The sequence below is a fragment of the Simochromis diagramma genome, unplaced genomic scaffold, assembly GCF_900408965.1.
Source record: "Simochromis diagramma unplaced genomic scaffold, fSimDia1.1 OVJJ01000176.1, whole genome shotgun sequence".
NCBI lineage: Eukaryota > Metazoa > Chordata > Actinopteri > Cichliformes > Cichlidae > Simochromis > Simochromis diagramma.
The window spans coordinates 3,104,884-3,124,464 of record NW_024386892.1 but is presented as its reverse complement, the minus strand read 5'-3'; the positions used below and the strand labels follow the sequence as shown (position 1 = coordinate 3,124,464).

General features: G+C 48.0%; 1 protein-coding gene across 6 annotated transcripts in view; it reads right to left on the bottom strand.

The window, feature by feature from the left end:
• Positions 1-1,020: 1,020 nt before the first annotated feature.
• The window catches only part of LOC120734860 (PH and SEC7 domain-containing protein 1-like), a 48,659-nt gene continuing 30,098 nt past the window's right edge, over positions 1,021-19,581 (bottom strand). For all 6 annotated transcript variants that reach the window (XM_040033914.1, XM_040033918.1, XM_040033913.1 and 3 more), the window contains 12 exons: positions 17,210-17,407; positions 15,741-15,821; positions 15,203-15,315; positions 15,069-15,127; positions 13,979-14,068; positions 8,170-8,213; positions 7,230-7,420; positions 7,064-7,134; positions 6,377-6,534; positions 6,091-6,235; positions 5,865-6,008; positions 1,021-5,019 (listed from right to left, as the gene is read on the bottom strand). In XM_040033914.1, the coding sequence (XP_039889848.1) occupies positions 4,696-5,019; positions 5,865-6,008; positions 6,091-6,235; positions 6,377-6,534; positions 7,064-7,134; positions 7,230-7,420; positions 8,170-8,213; positions 13,979-14,068; positions 15,069-15,127; positions 15,203-15,315; positions 15,741-15,821; positions 17,210-17,407 (1,618 nt within the window). In that variant the 3' untranslated portion in view covers positions 1,021-4,695. The remainder of the gene's footprint in view (positions 5,020-5,864; positions 6,009-6,090; positions 6,236-6,376; positions 6,535-7,063; positions 7,135-7,229; positions 7,421-8,169; positions 8,214-13,978; positions 14,069-15,068; positions 15,128-15,202; positions 15,316-15,740; positions 15,822-17,209; positions 17,408-19,581) is intronic.

Below are 19,581 nucleotides of genomic sequence, written 5' to 3'. Positions count from 1 at the left end.
CATGTCACCTGAGAGTTTTCTGACATCACCAACAGTTAGAAAGTAAAAATCAGGCTTCAGCTTCAGGCGTCAATTTCATTCGATATAAAGACAGGAAGAGATGGAAGGAAACTGTGACATCTTGGTCGGATGTCCGGGGAAGTTTGGAAGTGTTGCAGGAATAAAACGCGTGGCTTCGATCTGTCACATTGATCAGTTATGCTGGGATCAGTTTTTGAATGGGTGACTTTGACAAATAGACGCTGTTTAGTATCCGAGTGCAGGCCCATATTACAGAGCAGTGGCGGTCCTAGCCTGTTGGGGGCCCTGGGCCGACACTCCCTCTGGAGTTTGTACGTGTTTTGTCTCTAGGGGCCACCGCATATATTTATATATAAACATATAAATAAAACCACTTTTTATTTTTACATTAGTAATTCCTTTTGTGCATAATTTTATATTGTTGTTAATAATAAATTAATTAAAGCAACAAAACAACCTGAAGAGCCGGTTCTCTAAAAAGAGCCGGAAATCCCATCTCTAGTACGAAGCATCTCCAATTCACCTTTGGAGACAACAGTCGTGAGTTTAGTGATGTTTCTTCACAGACTTCATGTGTGACAGAGATCAAAAATGAAGCCGAGCAGTAGCTTTTACCGTGGACGTCTGATGTGGGTCTTGATGCTCTCTGGAGCCAGAATGAAACACTCGGTGTGATCTGCAGATCAGTTAGATCACAGGGTTTAATAGAAATGACAGCGTCTGCATACAGATGACAGGAATCATGTTAAAACTACTAAGAGGAGACATTAAGCAGATAACAATCATTAAGAGTGTTTTCACATCGAAGGGGCTGGACTGTCACAGCTCTTTGAAGTCGGTGCATCAGGTGAGGTTGCACCGAGGTTCTGCAGCTTAAAACGTGAGCCTGTAAACCGAAGGTGCTGGGTTCAAATCCCAGCAGCGCCTACCGAGTCAGAGGAGCCGTGACTCGCACGGAGCTCTTCACGATCCTTTGAATAAAAACACTCAAAGTCGATGTTTTCTTTTGAAAATCTCTTTATTTTTTTGCCTCGAAGCCTTCAGGATGATACAAACAAGTTGTTTGCGTTTCACTAATACCAAACCTCACAGGAAGTGACAGCGTATGTACAGATACCGATCGGCGAGCCGGCGGCAAACATTCAGGCCGCAGCAAAGCCCAAAAACAAAGCAAGTTTTCACAGGAACTAGTTTGTCGTCCTTCGAGAGACGAGCAGAATAAATTAATGGCGCCGCCTCTCTGAGGAGGCTCAACCTCTGCGTCACTCTAAAATATCTAAAATATCTAAACCAAAGTGCTCTAAAACGCAGCGAGCGCTAGCTAGGCGTCCAGCCCAACTACGATATGGCTTCTCGAGGTTAATGCGAACATTTATTTACAGGACACAGACGAAGAGCTGAAAGCGGCCGCGACGCTCACACAAAGTCATCCTACGCTGCTTCACGTTGCACAGTGCGGAAATACACGGAGTGTTACGGGATATGTGGGAGATAAATAGGAGTCGGCACCGCGGGAGCAGAAACGAGAAAAGTTAGCAGGCGAAGCAGCGATTTCTCCGCACGGAGATCCACGGCATCGCTGACCCAAATCCTGCCGCCCGGCGGTCACCTGCACGCGGCTCCCGGTCCAGGCTCAGGAAAAACCCACAAACGATTTATTTACACTGAACCAAAATGGTTTCCTGAACCTCAACCAGAGCTCAGAAGACCCGAGGGCTTTGTTCACCCTCCATCCACCCCGACCTCCTCCTCATCCTTCATCCTAATCTGAAAGATCACGCTGCATCTACATATGGAAAAATGATTCCTGCAGCCGTAGGCGTGTTGATGTTGAAGAGAAGAAGCTGAAGGATGGATTTTCAAACGGATGCTGACTCTTCAGTAATCAGCAGAGGGTTCGAAGCCATTTCAAAGGTACCGGCGGAGCTGTGCTCAGAGACGGGCCAACGAGACGAGAGCGTCGCGAACGAGCCAAACAATTCAGAGCCGCAGTTCCTCAAAAGTGCTCCAAACATGACTCGGTCCCCAGAGCGCCGTCCATCTTTTAACTACAGGCTGTGTTCCTGATATGGACCAATCACAGCTCTGCAGCAGTGCTCTGTTAGCCGATGCCACAGACGCCCCCAGCTGAATCTTCCAGCCTCACGTCGGGAACTGCGAGAAGGCGAGGGGAGCAAACCTCAAACATGGACAAAACTACGATGAGTCAATGTTTTATAAACGAAGACCTGAAAGCTGCGACTGAGACCACAAGTTCACTTCTATACAAGCCGCCCCCTGCTGGACATTAGACAGAATGCAGGTTAAAACTCGGGATGGATTCAGGATTCAGGTTTTTCCCAAGACGCCAGCTTAAACTGAGCGGACTTCTTGTGTCCAGAATACCTAAAAGCGTTTTTTTCCTCGTTTTCAGTCACATGAAGACTCCCAGTGACCCGGGTTTCATGTTATGAGGTAAAAATGTTCACAAAGAACTGATTTCTGTTCGGTACCTTTGAAATGTTCCCTCTGTGGCGTTGTACCTGCAGCTGAAACACGGCGTGGAGACGCTTGTTCTTTCCAGCCAATTCCTGGAGATAATAGTCCAGAACGTTTTGCTTGATTTCAGCGTGGAAGCTGCCGTTTCCCCTTTTTTTCTTTTTTCCACAGCCTCGAGTTTCCTCCACAGACGACGCCGGCTGTTCCAGCATTACGTGGCCAACAGTGACAGAAACAAGCTTCAGAGCCTTTCCCTGACGTTAGAGTTCAACATTGATCCTCTGCTGCCACCTGGAGGCCATCCCCGTCACTGTCAGCCTGATGAGCTGCATCGTGCAAACTCCGCAGCTTTACATAAAAAACTTCCTGTTCCTGAGCTTCAGACCTGCTGAGGTACAGAAGTCACAAAGTGCCAATATTCAAATCCACCTGAAGTCACAGATTTTACTGTCTAAAAAAATAAAGGTCAGCACTTATTTCAGAATTAAAAGAGGACCTACTGAACAGGAAGTCATCTTCACCGGATCAGAGGGAGACGTTAGGATTGTGTAGATTATTTATAATATTCTCAGAACCTGGATGTAAACAGAGCAGATTAGATCCCTCTGGTTGAACGCACATCCATCAACACTGTGATTCAGGACTAATGTTCAGTTTTGGCACACGTCTCGTTTTCAGTCATGGTGTCAGAGACGCTCTGGGCTGTAATCTGAACTCTCAAAGTGGGAAACAACATTTCCACACAGCGTTGAGCTCAGACGAGACCACGCTGCCACATTAACACCCTGACTGACGACCTCCGCCAGTGAAGAACATGTTGGTGGATGCTTACAACACTCTGGCGACCCCTGGTGGCTGAAAGAGGAAACTGCTGCTGAACATCAGCACGCTGGTCAGGATTTGAAACAAACGGCTCTTTAACAGAAAGCTGTCAGGTGCTTCTTCCTGGATGTCAACGACGAGAAAGGTTTACACAATAATAACTCTCAACTCCTCCTCTCCTACGGTCATGTGACCACCTGTCACCTGTTTGGTCCACAGCACTTTACAAACATGTTAAATGAGATTTACATGAAGAAGAACACCGTCCTCATGACGATGAGGTGGACGGACTCCAGCACACACAGAAACTATGGAAGCCCATTAGTGACAAAACCCACAGAGTGAAACCAGCTGCAAAACAAATCCGACTTTTTCAACAAGAGAAAAAATTAAACATACTCTCACAAAAAAGTTCGATTTTCCAAAATTTCTCTCTTAACATTTAGAATTAACTCATGTAAGATTTAACAGGCTCCAGGATTTATCCTCATATTTTTATTTAAAAGTTCACACTGAGATTTTTAACTTGTGGTTTTTAAAGTTAAAGATTTTCAAGTAGTACAAACAACAAAACATCAAAATCTGAATAAATAAGACACCTGGCTCCCTGCAGTGTGAACTCATGAAGTTTTATTTTGTTCCCTCAGCAGATTTTTGTCACTAATGGTCTTCCGTACAGCCTGTTTTTTCCAGCAGAAGTCGGAAAAACTAAAAACCCGTCTCCATCCAGCATGTTCAGGCTGTATTTACACATCAACGCAGCACTACTGTGATTACTGTGCACACACTCACACACTCGCACGCGCTCAGTGGAGTGCAGAGGAAGAGGAGGTTCGGCGTTCCTGTGTGGCCGCTCCCTTTGTTTGTTTGTCTGTTTGTTTATCTCTCGCTCTCTTGTCCCCTTTGCTCGGTTGCCATGGCAACAGTCCCACGCACTCTGTCCGTCACATACCGTCGACATGGCAACCCGCTCCCCCGTGGGTTAATGGGAGAAGCAGAGCGGCGGCGGCGGCGAGGTCGAGGACTAAAATAAAAAGTTCCCGCTGCAGCTGAAAGCCGAGCGGCTACTCACACTCCAGCAGGAAGTAAAGCTTTTATTCTGAAAGTCTGCAGCTGTCCGTTCCTGCTGAGGCCTATGGGAAATAAAGGGACGGCTGAGCGATGAACCGTGTTAGTGTTTCCTGGACGACTCGCCCATCGGGTCGCCCTCAGACCTGACCGGCGTCTCCTCTCCCGCGGACCTCGAACGTCTCGGCCAATCAGGCGACTGAGGTTTAACAGAAAAGGTTTAAAGGAGGATGTCAGCCTGCTACCCATGATGCTCCGCGTCCGTCTCCAGCTACATGACACTTACACGACGCCGTCCTCACCCCTTTACGGCGCCTCCTCCTGTTTGCTGCTCTGTTTCTCCAGCTCCGCCCGCTGGCCGCTCCCACCGCCGTTCTTCTTCTTGCTCGCCTCCCTACTGCTGCTGCCGCCGGCCTTGGAGGTCGAGGAGGACGTGACCTTCAGGCTCTTTGACGTCTTGGAGCTGCGGGTCTTTTCCTTGTTGGTGGTGTCCTGGGGCAGCGAGGGGCTGGAGTGCGCCCTCTGCAGGCCGCCGTCATCAAACAGCCGAGCCTCAAAGGCGGAAAGGTCCTCATCGCCGCTCGCCAGCTTGGCCCGAAGCAGCATAGCGTACGTACCGTACCGGGTTTTCTGTGGGAGAGAAGAAGGAGGAGATGTGAACATCGAAAGTGCCGTTCTGGGTCTAACGAGGACCAATCAGGGGGCTTTTCAGAGTCTGACCTGATAAATCATTATTATTATTATTATTATTATTATTAATAACAACGGTGCTTCTCTCCGGTTTTCCAGCATCTCTGTTGTTACGTGACATCAGGGCGAAACCTTGTGTGAAGGGGGCAGGAAAACGGCGCTGTGTTCCTTCCTCTAAGAACACGGCGTGCTGGAGTGTGTGCAGCCTGTTCGACACCCGACAGACTGATGCAGCGACCGTCTGTGACGAAGACGAGCAGACGCGAGGCAGAAGACATTTTACGGCTTCGCATTCAGCCGGAGACAAAAAACACGAGACGAAGATGAAACGCCGCCACAAACAAAGCACGACTCCGGTTATCATCTTATCATCTGCTCCAATAAAATCTGGCTTTGGTTCCAAGGTACGGAGGACCAAAACCGCAAAAAAAAATAAAATAAAATAAAACAAAAAACCCACAAATAAGTGACTCGACCAAAAAATCAAAAGTCAAAAACAAGAATAAGGTAGTGAATCTAATTAACTTGGACTTTGGCATCTCTGGTCCTCCATACTTGGCCTGGAATAATTTTTTCTACGAAATCATTAATGAATTAATTAACTTCTTTGTTTTAATTTAACTGCTAAATATTTTCAATGAAATATCGTATTTCATTGAAATGCATTTAAAAATTATTTTGTAAACATTTATTTTTGGCAGCTTTGGTCCTCCATAATAAGGTGCAGATTCAGTACTGAGTATAAGTACTGAAATACTTCCTGCGTGTTATTTTAACCTCCTCACCTCAAACTCCAGGTACTCCTGTCGGAGTTTCTGCTCCTCCAGCTCACGACCTTTCACCTTTCGGTCCGGCGTAGCGGCGGTGAGGTCAGACAGCTCAGAGGACACCGCCCTGAAACGGTTCTCGTGAGATTTGACCTGCTCCTCCTGTCGGGACAGAGGGTGGGGGAAGAGGTGTGAGTCTGGTGAAAGTGGGCGGAGCTGAAAAGGACGGTGGCAGCGTTTTTACCTGTGACAGTTTAGTGTTGGATCCCGGCAGTAGAGGACGGCTGAACTTCTTCTGGGACCCGATCGCGGCCGGGAACGGGGGAGCAGAAAACATGGCCGCAACTACGTTGATGCGCGTGATCCACGACTGCATCTGCTCGGCGTTCCTGCAGGAAACACAGGAAACACCGTAACTTCCTGTCTCGTCCGGTTTAGTTTAAGCTGTTTATCCTTCCTGTACTGCCTGCAAGCTGCTTGGAAACCCTCCTCCCCCCTCTCCCTTAACACAGACAGACTGAGGTGCTTACGGGGCCTGGAACAGGAAGACCCTCCAGTCGGCGGTCCGCAGGTAGAACACGTTGGGCCTCTTGCTGTAATCGGCAGCCCGCATGGCCAGAGAGTGATGGATGGACACGGCGTTCTTCACGTCCTCCTCCGTCAGCTCCTTCTCAGCTCGGTACTCGTCCTGCGGATCAGATCGGCGTCAGCTCTCCAGAAACTCAAACATGAAAGACGCTTAAACGTGATGCTCACCACATTCCAGCTCGACTGTCTCGCTATAAACGCTCGCCGTTTCTGATTAAAGGAGTTAAAAATAAATCTTTGAAACTGAAACGGTTCTTTCAAAGCTCTGACAAAGTTTCTGAGAAAAAGTTCTCATGGCACAAAAATCTGTGTTTTCATGTTAACGTGGAGCTGCGAGGAGTCCATAAGTATGTGGACGGGTACTCACGCTTTATAGTTCAACCCGTCCACTTACTTTTGTGCAGCAGTGTGTAAAGCAGGCCTCACTAGTTCAGATATTTTAATCAAAGCTCTAAAGTTAAAGATGAACGCGGCGGTGGGCGGAGACGTTAAAAACTGCCGCTCTGGAATCAGCGCAGACAGAAAAACAGGCTGACGCCCAATCAGCTCGCTGCGTTTCCTGTCCTGCGCCTGACCCGGGGACACAAACAGAGAGAGGGGCTGCTGGGAAACGTAGTGCAGACGCTTACCTTCTGCAGGTAGAGGACCATACCCTTCAGCATGGCGTAGAAGGACTTCCACCCCCTCTTCCCCCGCGGCGCTGCAACAGCACAAACACCAAACAAACAGGAAGTGAGGGATCAGCTGACAGGGGGCGTGGCAAAACTGAAAACTGAAGGAGGAGGAGCGGTGTACTTCTCTTCCCGTCGGGGTCGGCGTGGACTTTGCGGACCAGGAAGCCGCTCTTGTACAGCTCGCCATCGGCCTGATGGGCCACGCCCACCAGCGGGTTTCCGCTACTCCCGAGGCGTTTCATGGTGTGGGAGGCGGAGTCTGTTCGAATGTCCGCCAACTCCGACATGGACTTCCTCAACTCCTCTTCATCACTTCAAGAGAGGAAACAGTTTGAAAGAGCCTGCGTCAGCTCGTCCTCGTCGCCATCGCAGAGCGTGTTTACGTTTCATTGCTAACGACTCGCTCGGGTAACACAGTTCTCTTCCCGTTCTCTTCCATCATCCCGTCGGGTTCATGTTTTCCGCTTACCATCACCTCGCACTTCATTTTCTTTAATTCTCATAAATGAATAAATGACCTCATTTCCTGTGTCAGCCTGTCGATCAGTTTCATCCTCTCAGTGGATCCATTTCACCAGGTTATCATTTTAACAGAAGTTTTCAAACCTCCTGAAAGTCGTCAGCTGTTTGATGGCAGAGATTTTTAGATGATTTCTCTTCATAACAGCATGAATGTTAAACGTGACCTGAATAAATACGTTATTTATCAGAAAGAAGCTGAACGTCACACAGGAAGGAAACAGTTTAGGAGAAAGAACAGGCTGAACACGAGGGCGGACAGATGCTGAACGGATACAGACACCCAGTAAATCTATGTATTTATGAGAGTGTGTGTGTGTGTGTGTGTCCACAGTCAGGCATGGGCGTTGGGATGCTGACCTGTAATTACAGTCAGGAATGAAGCAGGGAACGGTTACCACAGCAACAGAGGCTTAAATAAGGGAGTCAGGGCAGCAGGGACACACACACACACACACACACACACACACACACACACACACACACACACACACACACACAGGAGATGTTTGTACATGCTGTGTGTCGAAGCAGAAACTCACATGGTCCACTGCAGCTTCTCGTTCTTGATGGAGCTGTACAGCGTCTGCAGAGACACACACACACACACACACACACACACACACACACACACACACACAGGACATGAAGAGCTCATATGGATTTCAGAATTCACAGTAATCTGATTACTTGATAGGACATTCAGTATTTAATCCACATTTTTCACGTGCTCAGACTAAAGATGGTCACATGGCCTAAAAGCCGGGTGCTGATTGGCTGTGTGGATTTAATGGCTCTGGTCATCATTTTTAACGGAGACGAGTTTCCTCGGGCGATCAAACCTGGTCCAGTGCTACCTGTTTAAAGGGCCGTCCACACAGGAAACCACGCCATCACCTGAGACCGCCGCTGACACTCAGCCTCATACGAGCACCTGCGAGCAAAATAACCGCTGGTGACAGGAAGTGGGAGATTTTGATGTGCGCGACTGAAGCAGCTAACAGTGAGAGCTGATTGACATATGAGCCGCTGGTACTTAAATTAGCTAGTTGCCCAGGCAACCAGAGGCTGGCATGTGCAGTATGGACCAGCCGGCAGCAACTTAGGAAGGAGCGGGTCACTTCCTGTGTGGAGGCGCTTTCCCTCGAGCATTGATCTGTATCTGATCCCAGTCTCGGTTCACCCTGTGCCTGAAAACAGCTGGTATAGCCCCTCCCCCTTTAAGGCCCACTCCATACCGACAACCCACTTTCTTCTGATTGGCCGGATTGTGGAAGCCTGCTGAGGGGCCTTTGTCCATTATTACAGAGATGTGAAGAAAATTTTAATGAACTAGACGTAAATGTGTGTCTGACACGGACCGACAACAACGACAATAATAACAAAAACCAGCCAATGAAATATGAAGAAACAGCTGATGTCATCACAAAGGGATGAACACAGGTGTAATGTGAAGCGGTCGGCGCAGAGGATTGCTTTCATAGAGGTTTGTAAACGTGTGTCACGTCAGGAGAGCGTCTTCAGGACGAAAACAAACCTTCACAGGTTTTTAAACGGGGTAACTTAGGTACAGGTTCAGGTAAAGGTTCACAGGTGTGTCTCCGGCTCTACCTTCTTCTTGCGGCTCTGCGGGTGCTGCTGCCCATCCTGGGTTTTTCCCAGCAGGTCGGGGAAGGCCAGCGGTTTGAGGGAGCGGGAGCGCGGGGTCCTGGGATACCTGAACGGGTCGTTGTCCCTCGAGTCCCGCCCGCTCCGGACCGAGCACAGCGAGCGCGAGCGCATGCGGCCCGTGGAGTGGATGCTGTTGACGCCGATCATCTGGGCGGTTTGAGTCGGGATCCAACAGATAAAAAAAAAGTCCAAACTTTTTATGTTTCCTGTACAGAAGATCCTCGGGCCAGCATTCACCGCTTCCACGGAACGGCGCGGCGGATCTAACAAAGTCCAGCCCGTTGATGACCGCCGGTCTGCGTCGCTTCAGACTCGAACCCACGTCACGAGCTTCCAGACTGTAGACGAGTGCAGGAAGGAGCCGAGGAAGCGAGGAGGTGAGGGTGTGTAAAATAGAGACGGGCTAATGACGGCCACTGACGAGCGGCTGGATGGATGGTGCCTCTGCGAGCTCGGCCTGCTGCATTATGGATCCGGCTCTATTCATTATGCATAAAAACACAGCAGCTCTTCATCAGCCTCATGATCCTGCTGGCTGCCGGCCGGAGCCTCGCTCAGGTGTTCAGAGCCAAAAGCACGAAAGCAGGAGGACGCTGCCAAGAAACAGAAACCTGTGGACTCCTCTGTGCCCGGAACGCACTGGAATCTGCAGTTACGAGTCAAACGTACGATAGTTTAGTCCCAGGGCTGTGATTTCCAAACTGAGGGAAGACTTTCTATCACTCAAAATGTTTCATTCTTCCTATTTTAAATCAAACATGATGACACTAATGTTGGCTTTAAGGCTAAAATGAGCCTTTTTGTGCATGAACTCATATTTCTGTTTAGGAAAGCTAAAATCATTTTATTTTGAAAATAAATCACATTTATGCCAATGTCTGATAAACTATTTCATAAATAACTGTTTACAATTAGCTTTAATATGTTTGGACTGCAATTCATTTAAAGCAGAAAATTTTAGCTGCAGAAATGAGCGATTCAGACAATCAACTCGACATCAAACGTTTGACGTTTTCTACAAATTAATATTTTTTTAAGGGTTTTACAGTTTTTATACATTTGATCAAATTCAAAATCAATTAAAACTGAAAATTTGAGACTTTAAAGTTGCTGTCAGCCGTCGACACATCCGCCTCCAAACACGCACACTCCAGACTGTCTGAGAGTGTGTGTGTGTGTGTGTGTGTGTGTGTGTGTGTGTGTGTGTGTGTGTGTGTGTGTGTGTGTGTGTGTCTAATCCATCAGCGATTCAGAGGCAGTGACATGAAAACCATCCGAACCACAGCTCCGAGCTCGTCCTGGATTTTGGGGGGGTCTGTGCTGCTGTTGAGCCTCCTGATGCAGCGGCCGTGGAGGTGCTGTTAGCGGAGGAGAATCCCTGGACTGCAAATAAAGCTGCGTGACGGAGGAGAGGCATCAGCTCGCTCTCACATCCAAAAAAGAAAAGAGGAAAAGCAGGGAGGCTGGGCGAGCGAGCACACCCACACAGGCAGACAAGGAGAGAGAGAGAGCACCCCCAAAACTGACGTCAGCTTCCTCCAGCTCCCTGATGGAGGACGGACGGACAGACGGACGGATGGAGGGCGGAGGTGGAGGCACAGGAGAGGCTAATGAGGAGAAAAAAAGCAGAGAAAGGAGGTTCTCCTGTTGCACTCTGATGAGGAGAGAGAATCCCTCCTTCCTCCTCCTCACATCTCTCTTGATCTCTTCGTCCTCCAACTTCACTCCCACTCTTCTCCTCCTCCTCATTCACTTGATTTCCTCCTGCAGGAGAATCCCTCTGTCAGGTCAGGTGAGCTCACTCCTCCTCCTCTTCTTCGTCTTCTCTTCCTCCTCCCCACTGAGACACTGAACTGTTGAGGACTGTTTGCTCGCTCTCCCTCCTCCTCCTCCTCCTCTGTCTCCCTCTCTCTTTTTTCCCTCGCTCTCGCAATGCGCATTTTCCCTCAGCTGCAGCAGCGAATCGGAGGCCAGGGATGGGAGCTTCAGCCCGCCTTCTGTCCTCCTTGGAGCTGTCAGTCACGGTGGGTTCACAGAGCTGAATGTAAATGCAGCTGAGAGACGATCAGCAACAAAAACTCAAATTCAGCTGAACGTGAAAAATATGACAGCGAGCCGACGACGTGTGAGCGAAGACACCAATCACATTCACGCCCAATAAAATCAATAATCAATACAGAATCAGTTTTAGCTCAACTTCAGTAAAAGCACACTCAGGACCTGAATGTTAAACTGTGGAAACCGTTTTCACAGCGCCGTGATGAAGAGAGGCAGCTTCCTCCACCCGAGCCTAAAACGACCCTACTATGCTTCTGACCTTCGCTGTGCCGCCGTCCCACGGAGTGAGAGACCAGGAGACCACAACGAGACGCAGAACGACCACAACGAGACACAGAACGACCACAACGAGACACAGAACGACCACAAAGAGACGCAGAACGACCACAACGAGACGCAGAACGACCACAAAGAGACAGATAATGACCACAAAGACACCCAGAACGACCACAAAGAGACAGATAATGACCACAAAGACACACAGAACGACCACAAAGAGACACAACGACCACAAAGAGACACAAATGACCACAAAGAGACCCAGAACGACCACAAAGAGACGCAGAACGACCACAAAGAGACGCAGAACGACCACAAAGAGACGCAGAACGACCACAAAGAGACGCAGAACGACCACAACGAGATGCAGAACGACCACAAAGAGACAGATAACGACCACAAAGAGACGCAGAACGACCACAACGAGACACAGAACGACCACAAAGAGACACATAACGACCACAAAGAGACGCAGAACGACCACAACGAGACACAGAACGACCACAACGAGACGCAGAACGACCACAAAGAGACAGATAACGACCACAAAGAGACACAAATGACCACAAAGAGACCCAGAACGACCACAAAGAGACAGATAATGACCACAAAGACACGCAGAAGGACCACAAAGAGACAGATAACGACCACAAAGAGACACAAATGACCGCAAAGAGACGCAGAACGACACTGAGTGAAAAATAACCACAAAACAATCCAGGACAACGTCTGTGGCTCTGTGAATATTTAAAGATGTTTCTGTGGTGTTTGTTCACCTGGCAGCTTCCTCCACCCGAGCCTAAAACGACCCTACTATGCTTCTGACCTTCGCTGTGCCGCCGTCCCACGGAGTGAGAGACCAGGAGACCACAACGAGACGCAGAACGACCACAACGACCAACGAGACTCATACGACCACAAACGAGAACGCAGAACGACCACAAAGAGACAAACAAATTACCACAAGAGACCACAAATTAACCCACAAATAGACGCACAGAACGACCACAAATGATACGCAGAACCGACCACAACGAGATGCAAGAATTACCACAACTAGACAGATAACGACCACAAAGAGACACAAATGACCACAAAGAGACCCAGAAGGACCACAAAGAGACAGATAATGACCACAAAGACACGCAGAAGGACCACAAAGAGACAGATAACGACCACAAAGAGACACAAATGACCGCAAAGAGACGCAGAACAACCACAAAGACACAAATGACCACAAAGAGACGCAGAACGACACTGAGTGAAAAATAACCACAAAACAATCCAGGACAACGTCTGTGGCTCTGTGAATATTTAAAGAGGTTTCTGTGGTGTTAGTTCACCTGTTGGGACTATTACTGAAGTAAACTGTGTTACTGTCTGAGCTTGAGCTTGGAATCTGATCATCCGTTTCCTTTCTTACAAACTGTGTCCCAAATACAGACAGAGCGTTTCTGCTGGGGACAGCGCGAGGACTTTCCTTCCTCTCTGACTGCAGATAATTCATGTTTTTGTCTCATAAATATTCGACATTCACTGTTTTCTGCTCTCAGCCAGTCAGTCGGTGCTGCTGCCCACACACTCAGCGCTTCATCAACAAGCAGCCATCCAACCAGTGCCAAGCTGAAGGCAAGAAAACACTCAGCACACACGTTAACACAGAGCAACGACGATGATGATGATGGTGGAGGTGAAGAGGTGACGCAGATTCATGTTGATCGCTCCGAGGCTGAGATGGAAAAACTGAGACGGAAACAAAAGAGTGGGAGACTGACACACACGTATCCACGAACGTGCGCACACTCGTTCTGCCTGGCGGCCATAAGAAGTAAAATTAATGCATCTCTCTCCTTTTTCTGCTCTGACGGCCACAAACCAAGAATCGCTGCGCTGCGGGGACTTCACCTCCTCCTCAGGACACCAAGCCAGTCCTCACAGTGCCCATCATCCAATTTAACGCTGAAGACTAGTGTAAGGCTGGAAGAATGTAATGTCCTCACAGGGAATGGAAACAAGGATGTGTGCGCGCTCATGTTTTAGTGTCTCTGTAGTCCGATGTCACTTTGAACTCCTCACGCTGAGGACGCGTCCACATTACAGGGACAGGTTTGAAATCCGAGCACTCCACTGGGCTGGAGCGGCCCATTTAAGGGTTCACACTTGTGTAAGCATCGTTCTGGTCTCTGCAAGCACCAACAGTGATGGCATCGCAGGCCGGTGGCCATCCATCCCGGCGCTCGAAGCGTGCTGAACTTGCTGCAGTCTTTTAATCAGTCATAGGCGTGTGTGTGTGTGTGTGTGTGTGTGTGTGTGTGTGTGTGTGTGTGTGTGTGTGCGCCGTACCTTGAGCAGATCTTTGGGAAAATCTTTTCCGTTGTTGAGTCCTTCCAGGTTGGAGATGAACTGGCTGCAGGACATCCTCTTGCCCACGTTCTACACACACACACACACACACACACACACACACACACACACACACACACACACACCTCAGATGTGATTGTGACAGACTGAACATGAACCCACAGTCAGCTGATCTGTGACGGGATGTGAAATCATCGGCTGGTTAGCAGATCAGCTCGCTGAGCTTGGACGACTCGTCCCCGCTCAGCACACAGTAAGTCACCCGTGTTAGCAGCAAAGCTAGTCTTACCCCAAATTACCCAAAGTTAAAACAGCTGTGGGTTGGATCTGACCCCACAAACCAAAGGACGCCTCGCTGATGCTGACGGAGCGCTGAGAACGCTCTGGAAACAGAAACTGTTCCACCTGATATAAAAGCTGCACAGGTGGAGTTAAACCCTTCTATTCGGCGCTAGAGTCGGGTTTAACGCGAGGGGGGCAGCGGAGACCGTCTTCCTGTCACTCCTGCTGTAACGGTCAGAGGAAACGTGCAGGCATGTTGCCGCAGTAACAGTCAGCACTTCCTTAAAAAAGTTCATTAGCAGAAATGAAGAATGAGCCCGATGAGCCCGCGGCGCTCCTCAGTGATGACGAGTCAGTCACAGTTATTTGTTAGTATTTTCATATATTTGTCACATTTTTAGACCAATATTTCAATAATAACACAAAATGGATTTTCACATTAACGTCTCCTAATATTTCTTTACTCATTTTTATATTTATTCATATTTTTATAAAACTTTCCTTTTTTAACATTTTTCAAATGATATCATTATAATGAAATTCTGGAAATAAATATTTATCATTTTATTATTTTTTCCGTTTATTAATTTGTTATTGATGAAATTCACACTAAACTTTAATATTTCCTGTATGTCACACCAACAAGGAAGCAGCAGCTGACATGAAACAGGAGGAAACTCGCGGGAACGCTCGAGTGGCAGATGACGCCGACGTGCTTTCAATCGACCAGATTAGGAGTTCCTATTAAACGTAACGATCAATCAGCCGACGGCTCGGGTTCACTCACGTTTCCATGCAGGTCCGTGTTCAGCAGCATGATGGCACAGGTCAGAGTGTGGACGCTGTCTGTGGGACAGAGCGACAGACAGAGGGGTCAGACGGGTAGGACAGGTGAAAGAGGACAGGTAGGACTGACGGTACCTTCGCTGGTCAGGCTCTCCGAGTTGCACTGTCTGTACCTCCTGGAGAAATGAGCGAGGACTCTCTCTCTCTCCTGAGTTTCCCCCATCAGAGCAAACTGCCTCAGAAACATCCTGAACGAAGAAACAGATGTTAAAGAAGCTCCTTATGATGTCACCAGAACACCTGAACAGGTGAGATGAACACAGACACACCCACTGCACAGGTTTTTCACATTAAAAGCCCTGTGATAGTGCCAGTCCTGCTGTAAACTGACAGAATTTGGGATGAAGTCAGAAAAAGTTCCGCGTTTAAACTCTGAGCTTCTCCACCAGAAAGGTCACAGCAGAGCACGCAGGAAGTGACTGACTGCACGCCACAGCACACCGTGACTGGTTCATATGAACATCTGGACCTCCTGCAGATGTTCAGGAGGCCATCGCGCAGTTGCACAAACATTAAAGAACCACAGAGCGACGGGAGGTGCTGCCAGTGAGCGAATGTAAGACAATCGCATCTGCACGCTCTGAAATAAACACGGACAGGAAGCGGGACTCACCTGAGCGCCTGGTCGATGGTCAGACCCGTGAAGTCAAAGTTGGTGAGATATTCCTCGGCCACCATCTGACTGAACTCATTACTGCAGAGAGAAGCAGGCGTGTTGGTGTAACGCGAGCACGTTTTACAAAGGATTATCACTGTATCACTACACCGGCTGCCTTATTTCTGTGACAGGATATTACAGAAAAGAACAGAGCATTAAACCTCCACCTGCAAACCAGAACTTTACCTGAAAGGTGAACAGGAAGTAAAAATCTGCATGTTTATATTAAACCTGGAACCAGGAAGTAACAGTAAAGCTCGACTAGCTCGTCCCGTGACGTGTCACTCAGACTCAAGGAAGTGAAATCAGGACATTAGCTCTGCTGAATCTGCCCGCGCTAACTGCGCTGTGACATCATCGGTTAGCTGGTTGAGTCGCTGCAGTGTGACCAGCAGGAGGCCGTGATATGTTCACTGCACGCTGGAAATTCCTGTTTTTGTTGGATGTGAAAAAAATGTAATGTTGTGAACCAGCTCTGTGTGCAGGTGTAGTGCTGTAAAGGCCACACACTAAAACTCGCTGAAAAGCCTTCAGCTGATCCAAAATGCTGCAGCAAGAGTCCTGACAGGGACTAGAAAGAGAGAGCAGATTTCTCCTGTTTTGGCTTCCTGTTAAGTCCAGAATTCAAAATCCTGCTCCTCACATACAAGGTCTTAAATAATCAGGCCCCATCTTATCTGAATGACCTTGTAGTACCATATCACCCTATTAGAGCACTTCGCTCTCGCTCTGCAGGCCTACTTGTTGTTCCTAGAGTATTTAAAAGTAGAATGGGAGGCAGAGCCTTCAGTTTTCAGGCCCCTCTTCTGTGGAACCAGCTTCCAGTTTGGATTCAGGAGACAGACACTATCTCTACTTTCAAGATTAGGCTTCAAACTTTCCTTTTTGCTAAAGCATATAGTTAGGGCTGGACCAGGTGACCCTGAATCCTCCCTTAGTTATGCTGCAGCAGACGTAGGCTGCCGGGGATTCCCATGATGCACTGGGTGTTTCTTTTTCACTCACTATGTGTTAACAGACCTCTCTGCATTGAATCATATCTGTTATTAACCTCTGTCTCTCTTCCACAGCATGTCTTTATCCTGTCTTCCTTCTCTCACCACAGCCAATCACAGCAGATGGCCCCGCCCCTCCCTGAGCCTGGTTCTGCCGGAGGTTTCTTCCTGTTAAAAGGGAGTTTTTCCTTCCCACTGTCGCCAAAGTGCTGTTCATAGGGGGTCATATGATTGTTGGGTTTTTCTCTGTATGTGTTATTGTAGGGTCTGCCTTACAATATAAAGCACCTTGAGGCGACTGTTGTTGTGATTTGGCGCTGTGTAAATAAAATTAAATTCATCAACTGTTCTGCATGAAGTCCCTTGCTCTTCACGTTACTCTGCGAGCCCAAAGTTTTAACACACACACACACACACACACACACTGACTTCTTGCTGAGCTGGCGAGCGACGTCAGACTTCCTGAAGCCCTCCAGGTTGTAGAGGCGTTTGGCGAGACGTTTAGCCGCCTCCAGGTCGGGCTTCATGCCGTTGGCCAGCGTGTCGTCACTGCTGCCGAGCGCCAGGCGCTCCGCCACATCGGCCTGCGGGTAGAGCAGCTCGGGCGGTCGATTCACTGGACGCTCCCTGACAACATAAACACAAAAGGAGATTCATGCTTCAGGACTTTCAGATCCTTTTTCACTGAAGGACAAAATGATTTCTGGTTCCTGTTCTCAGAGTTCCTCCTGTGACGCAAACACGCGATACAAAAACACTTGGAGTTTATCTTAAATGTGACAAACACGAGGAGGACTCTGGTTTAATGTGAGGAAATCTGTTGGATTTAAGGCTCAGCTGAGCAGGAGAGGAAAAGATCCCTTAAAAGTTTCAGCTTCAGGGTAAGGAGGAATAACATCCAACTGTGGAGAGTTGGAGGGGGAAACTCAAACCCTTTGCCTGGAATCAGCATGCTCCCCAACAGTCACTGAACTTAGACTCAGCTCAGTGACCAGACTACAAGCTTAAAAGATTACTGCATTCCACATCTCTGTCACAGGCTTATACCCGAACGTACAGGTCGGAGGGATGTTAACGGAGACGCACATCAATATGGAGAAACTCCAAGTAAAAGATGCAGTTCAACTTCCAAAACTCAGAAACACTTTAGAGCAGCGGTGTCAAACCCCAGGCCTCGGGGACTGAAAACGTGTCCCTGCTGCAACACACCTGACTAAAATTAAAAGGTCATTAGCAAGACTCTAATGAACTAGACTGCATGGTGGCGACCCCTAACCCTACTGAAGTAAATTTAAATAAATATAAGTGTTCGGAAAAATGTACTTCTAAAAGTTCTTTTATTGCACAGTGTTCGTTCACTCATTAGCTGCTGTAACATGAATCAAAAGGCCGAACTGCCACCTCAGCATGCAGTCAAGTTAATTAGTCTAATGACCTTTTAATTTTAGTCAGGTGTGTTGCAACAGGGACACCTTTTCAAGAGTCTGACACCCGAGCTTTAGAGGGGGGTTGGTCGGGTGTACGGAAGGACAGACGGATGGTTGTTTGGATGGATGGATGCTCGGTTGGTTGTTTGGATGGATGGATGCTCGGTTGGTTGTTTGGATGGATGGATGCTCGGTTGGCTGGACGGATAATTGGATGGATGCTCGGTTCGGTGGATGGATGGATGGATGCTTGGTTGTTTGGATGGATGCTCGGTTGGTTGTTTGGATGTTCGGTTGGCTGGACAGATAGTTGGATGGATGCTCGGTTCGGTGGATGGATGGATGCTTGGTTGTTTGGATGGATGCTCGGTTGGTTGTTTGGATGTTCGGTTGGCTGGACGGATAATTGGATGGACGCTCTGTTAGGTGGAGCTTTAGAGGGGGGTTGGTCGGGTGTACGGAAGGACAGACGGATGGTTGTTTGGATGGATGGATGCTCGGTTGGTTGTTTGGATGGATGGATGCTCGGTTGGTTGTTTGGATGGATGGATGCTCGGTTGGATGTTTGGATGTTCGGTTGGCTGGATAGATAGTTGGATGGATGCTCGGTTCGGTGGATGGATGGATGCTCGGTTGTTTGGATGGATGCTTGGTTGGATGTTTGGATGTTTCACATCCCAGAGGAAGTTGTAGTTATTCAGAACTGGCAGCATCATGTTCAGTTAAAAACAAAACTTTATGAAAATCAAACTTATGGTGTCCTTCATATACAACAACAACAACAATAATAAGACATTTATTTATAGGAACCTTTAATAAAGACCCACAAGGTCATGTTAGATAATACAGCAAAATAAAAACATATAAACAAATAAAACTATAAAACTAAACAAGGTAACAATAGAGTAAGCCCAAGTAATAATGAAGGGCCTGCAGTTCTGAGACGTGATTTACAAATAGAGAGTTTATAGTCCGGAGACGGAGAGTTATTGTTGCAGTTTTAAGAGAGGGTGGAACAGAACCAGAGACGAGACAGGAGAGGACAGTATTAGTGATCAGTGAGCCAAGAGAGCGGACTGAAAGTTTAACAACATTAAGATTGGATCGAGTTACTAATAATAGAAGATTTTTGAATTATTATAGGAAGTTTAAAACTGGAATAGGAAGGTGACAGTAGGAATTACCAGCAGAAGAAGGCAGCTGTTAATGAAGATTCACAGGTTTGGTCTAAGAAAGTCCATAAATGTGTGTGTGCAGCAGAGTGTGTGTGGTAACGGTATCTGAAGGCTTAACAATACTGTATGATGTCAGAGTACGAGTGTAGTGAGCAGATACAGCCTGAGAACGAGCTTCTTTCTAATGCTAGATATGTGA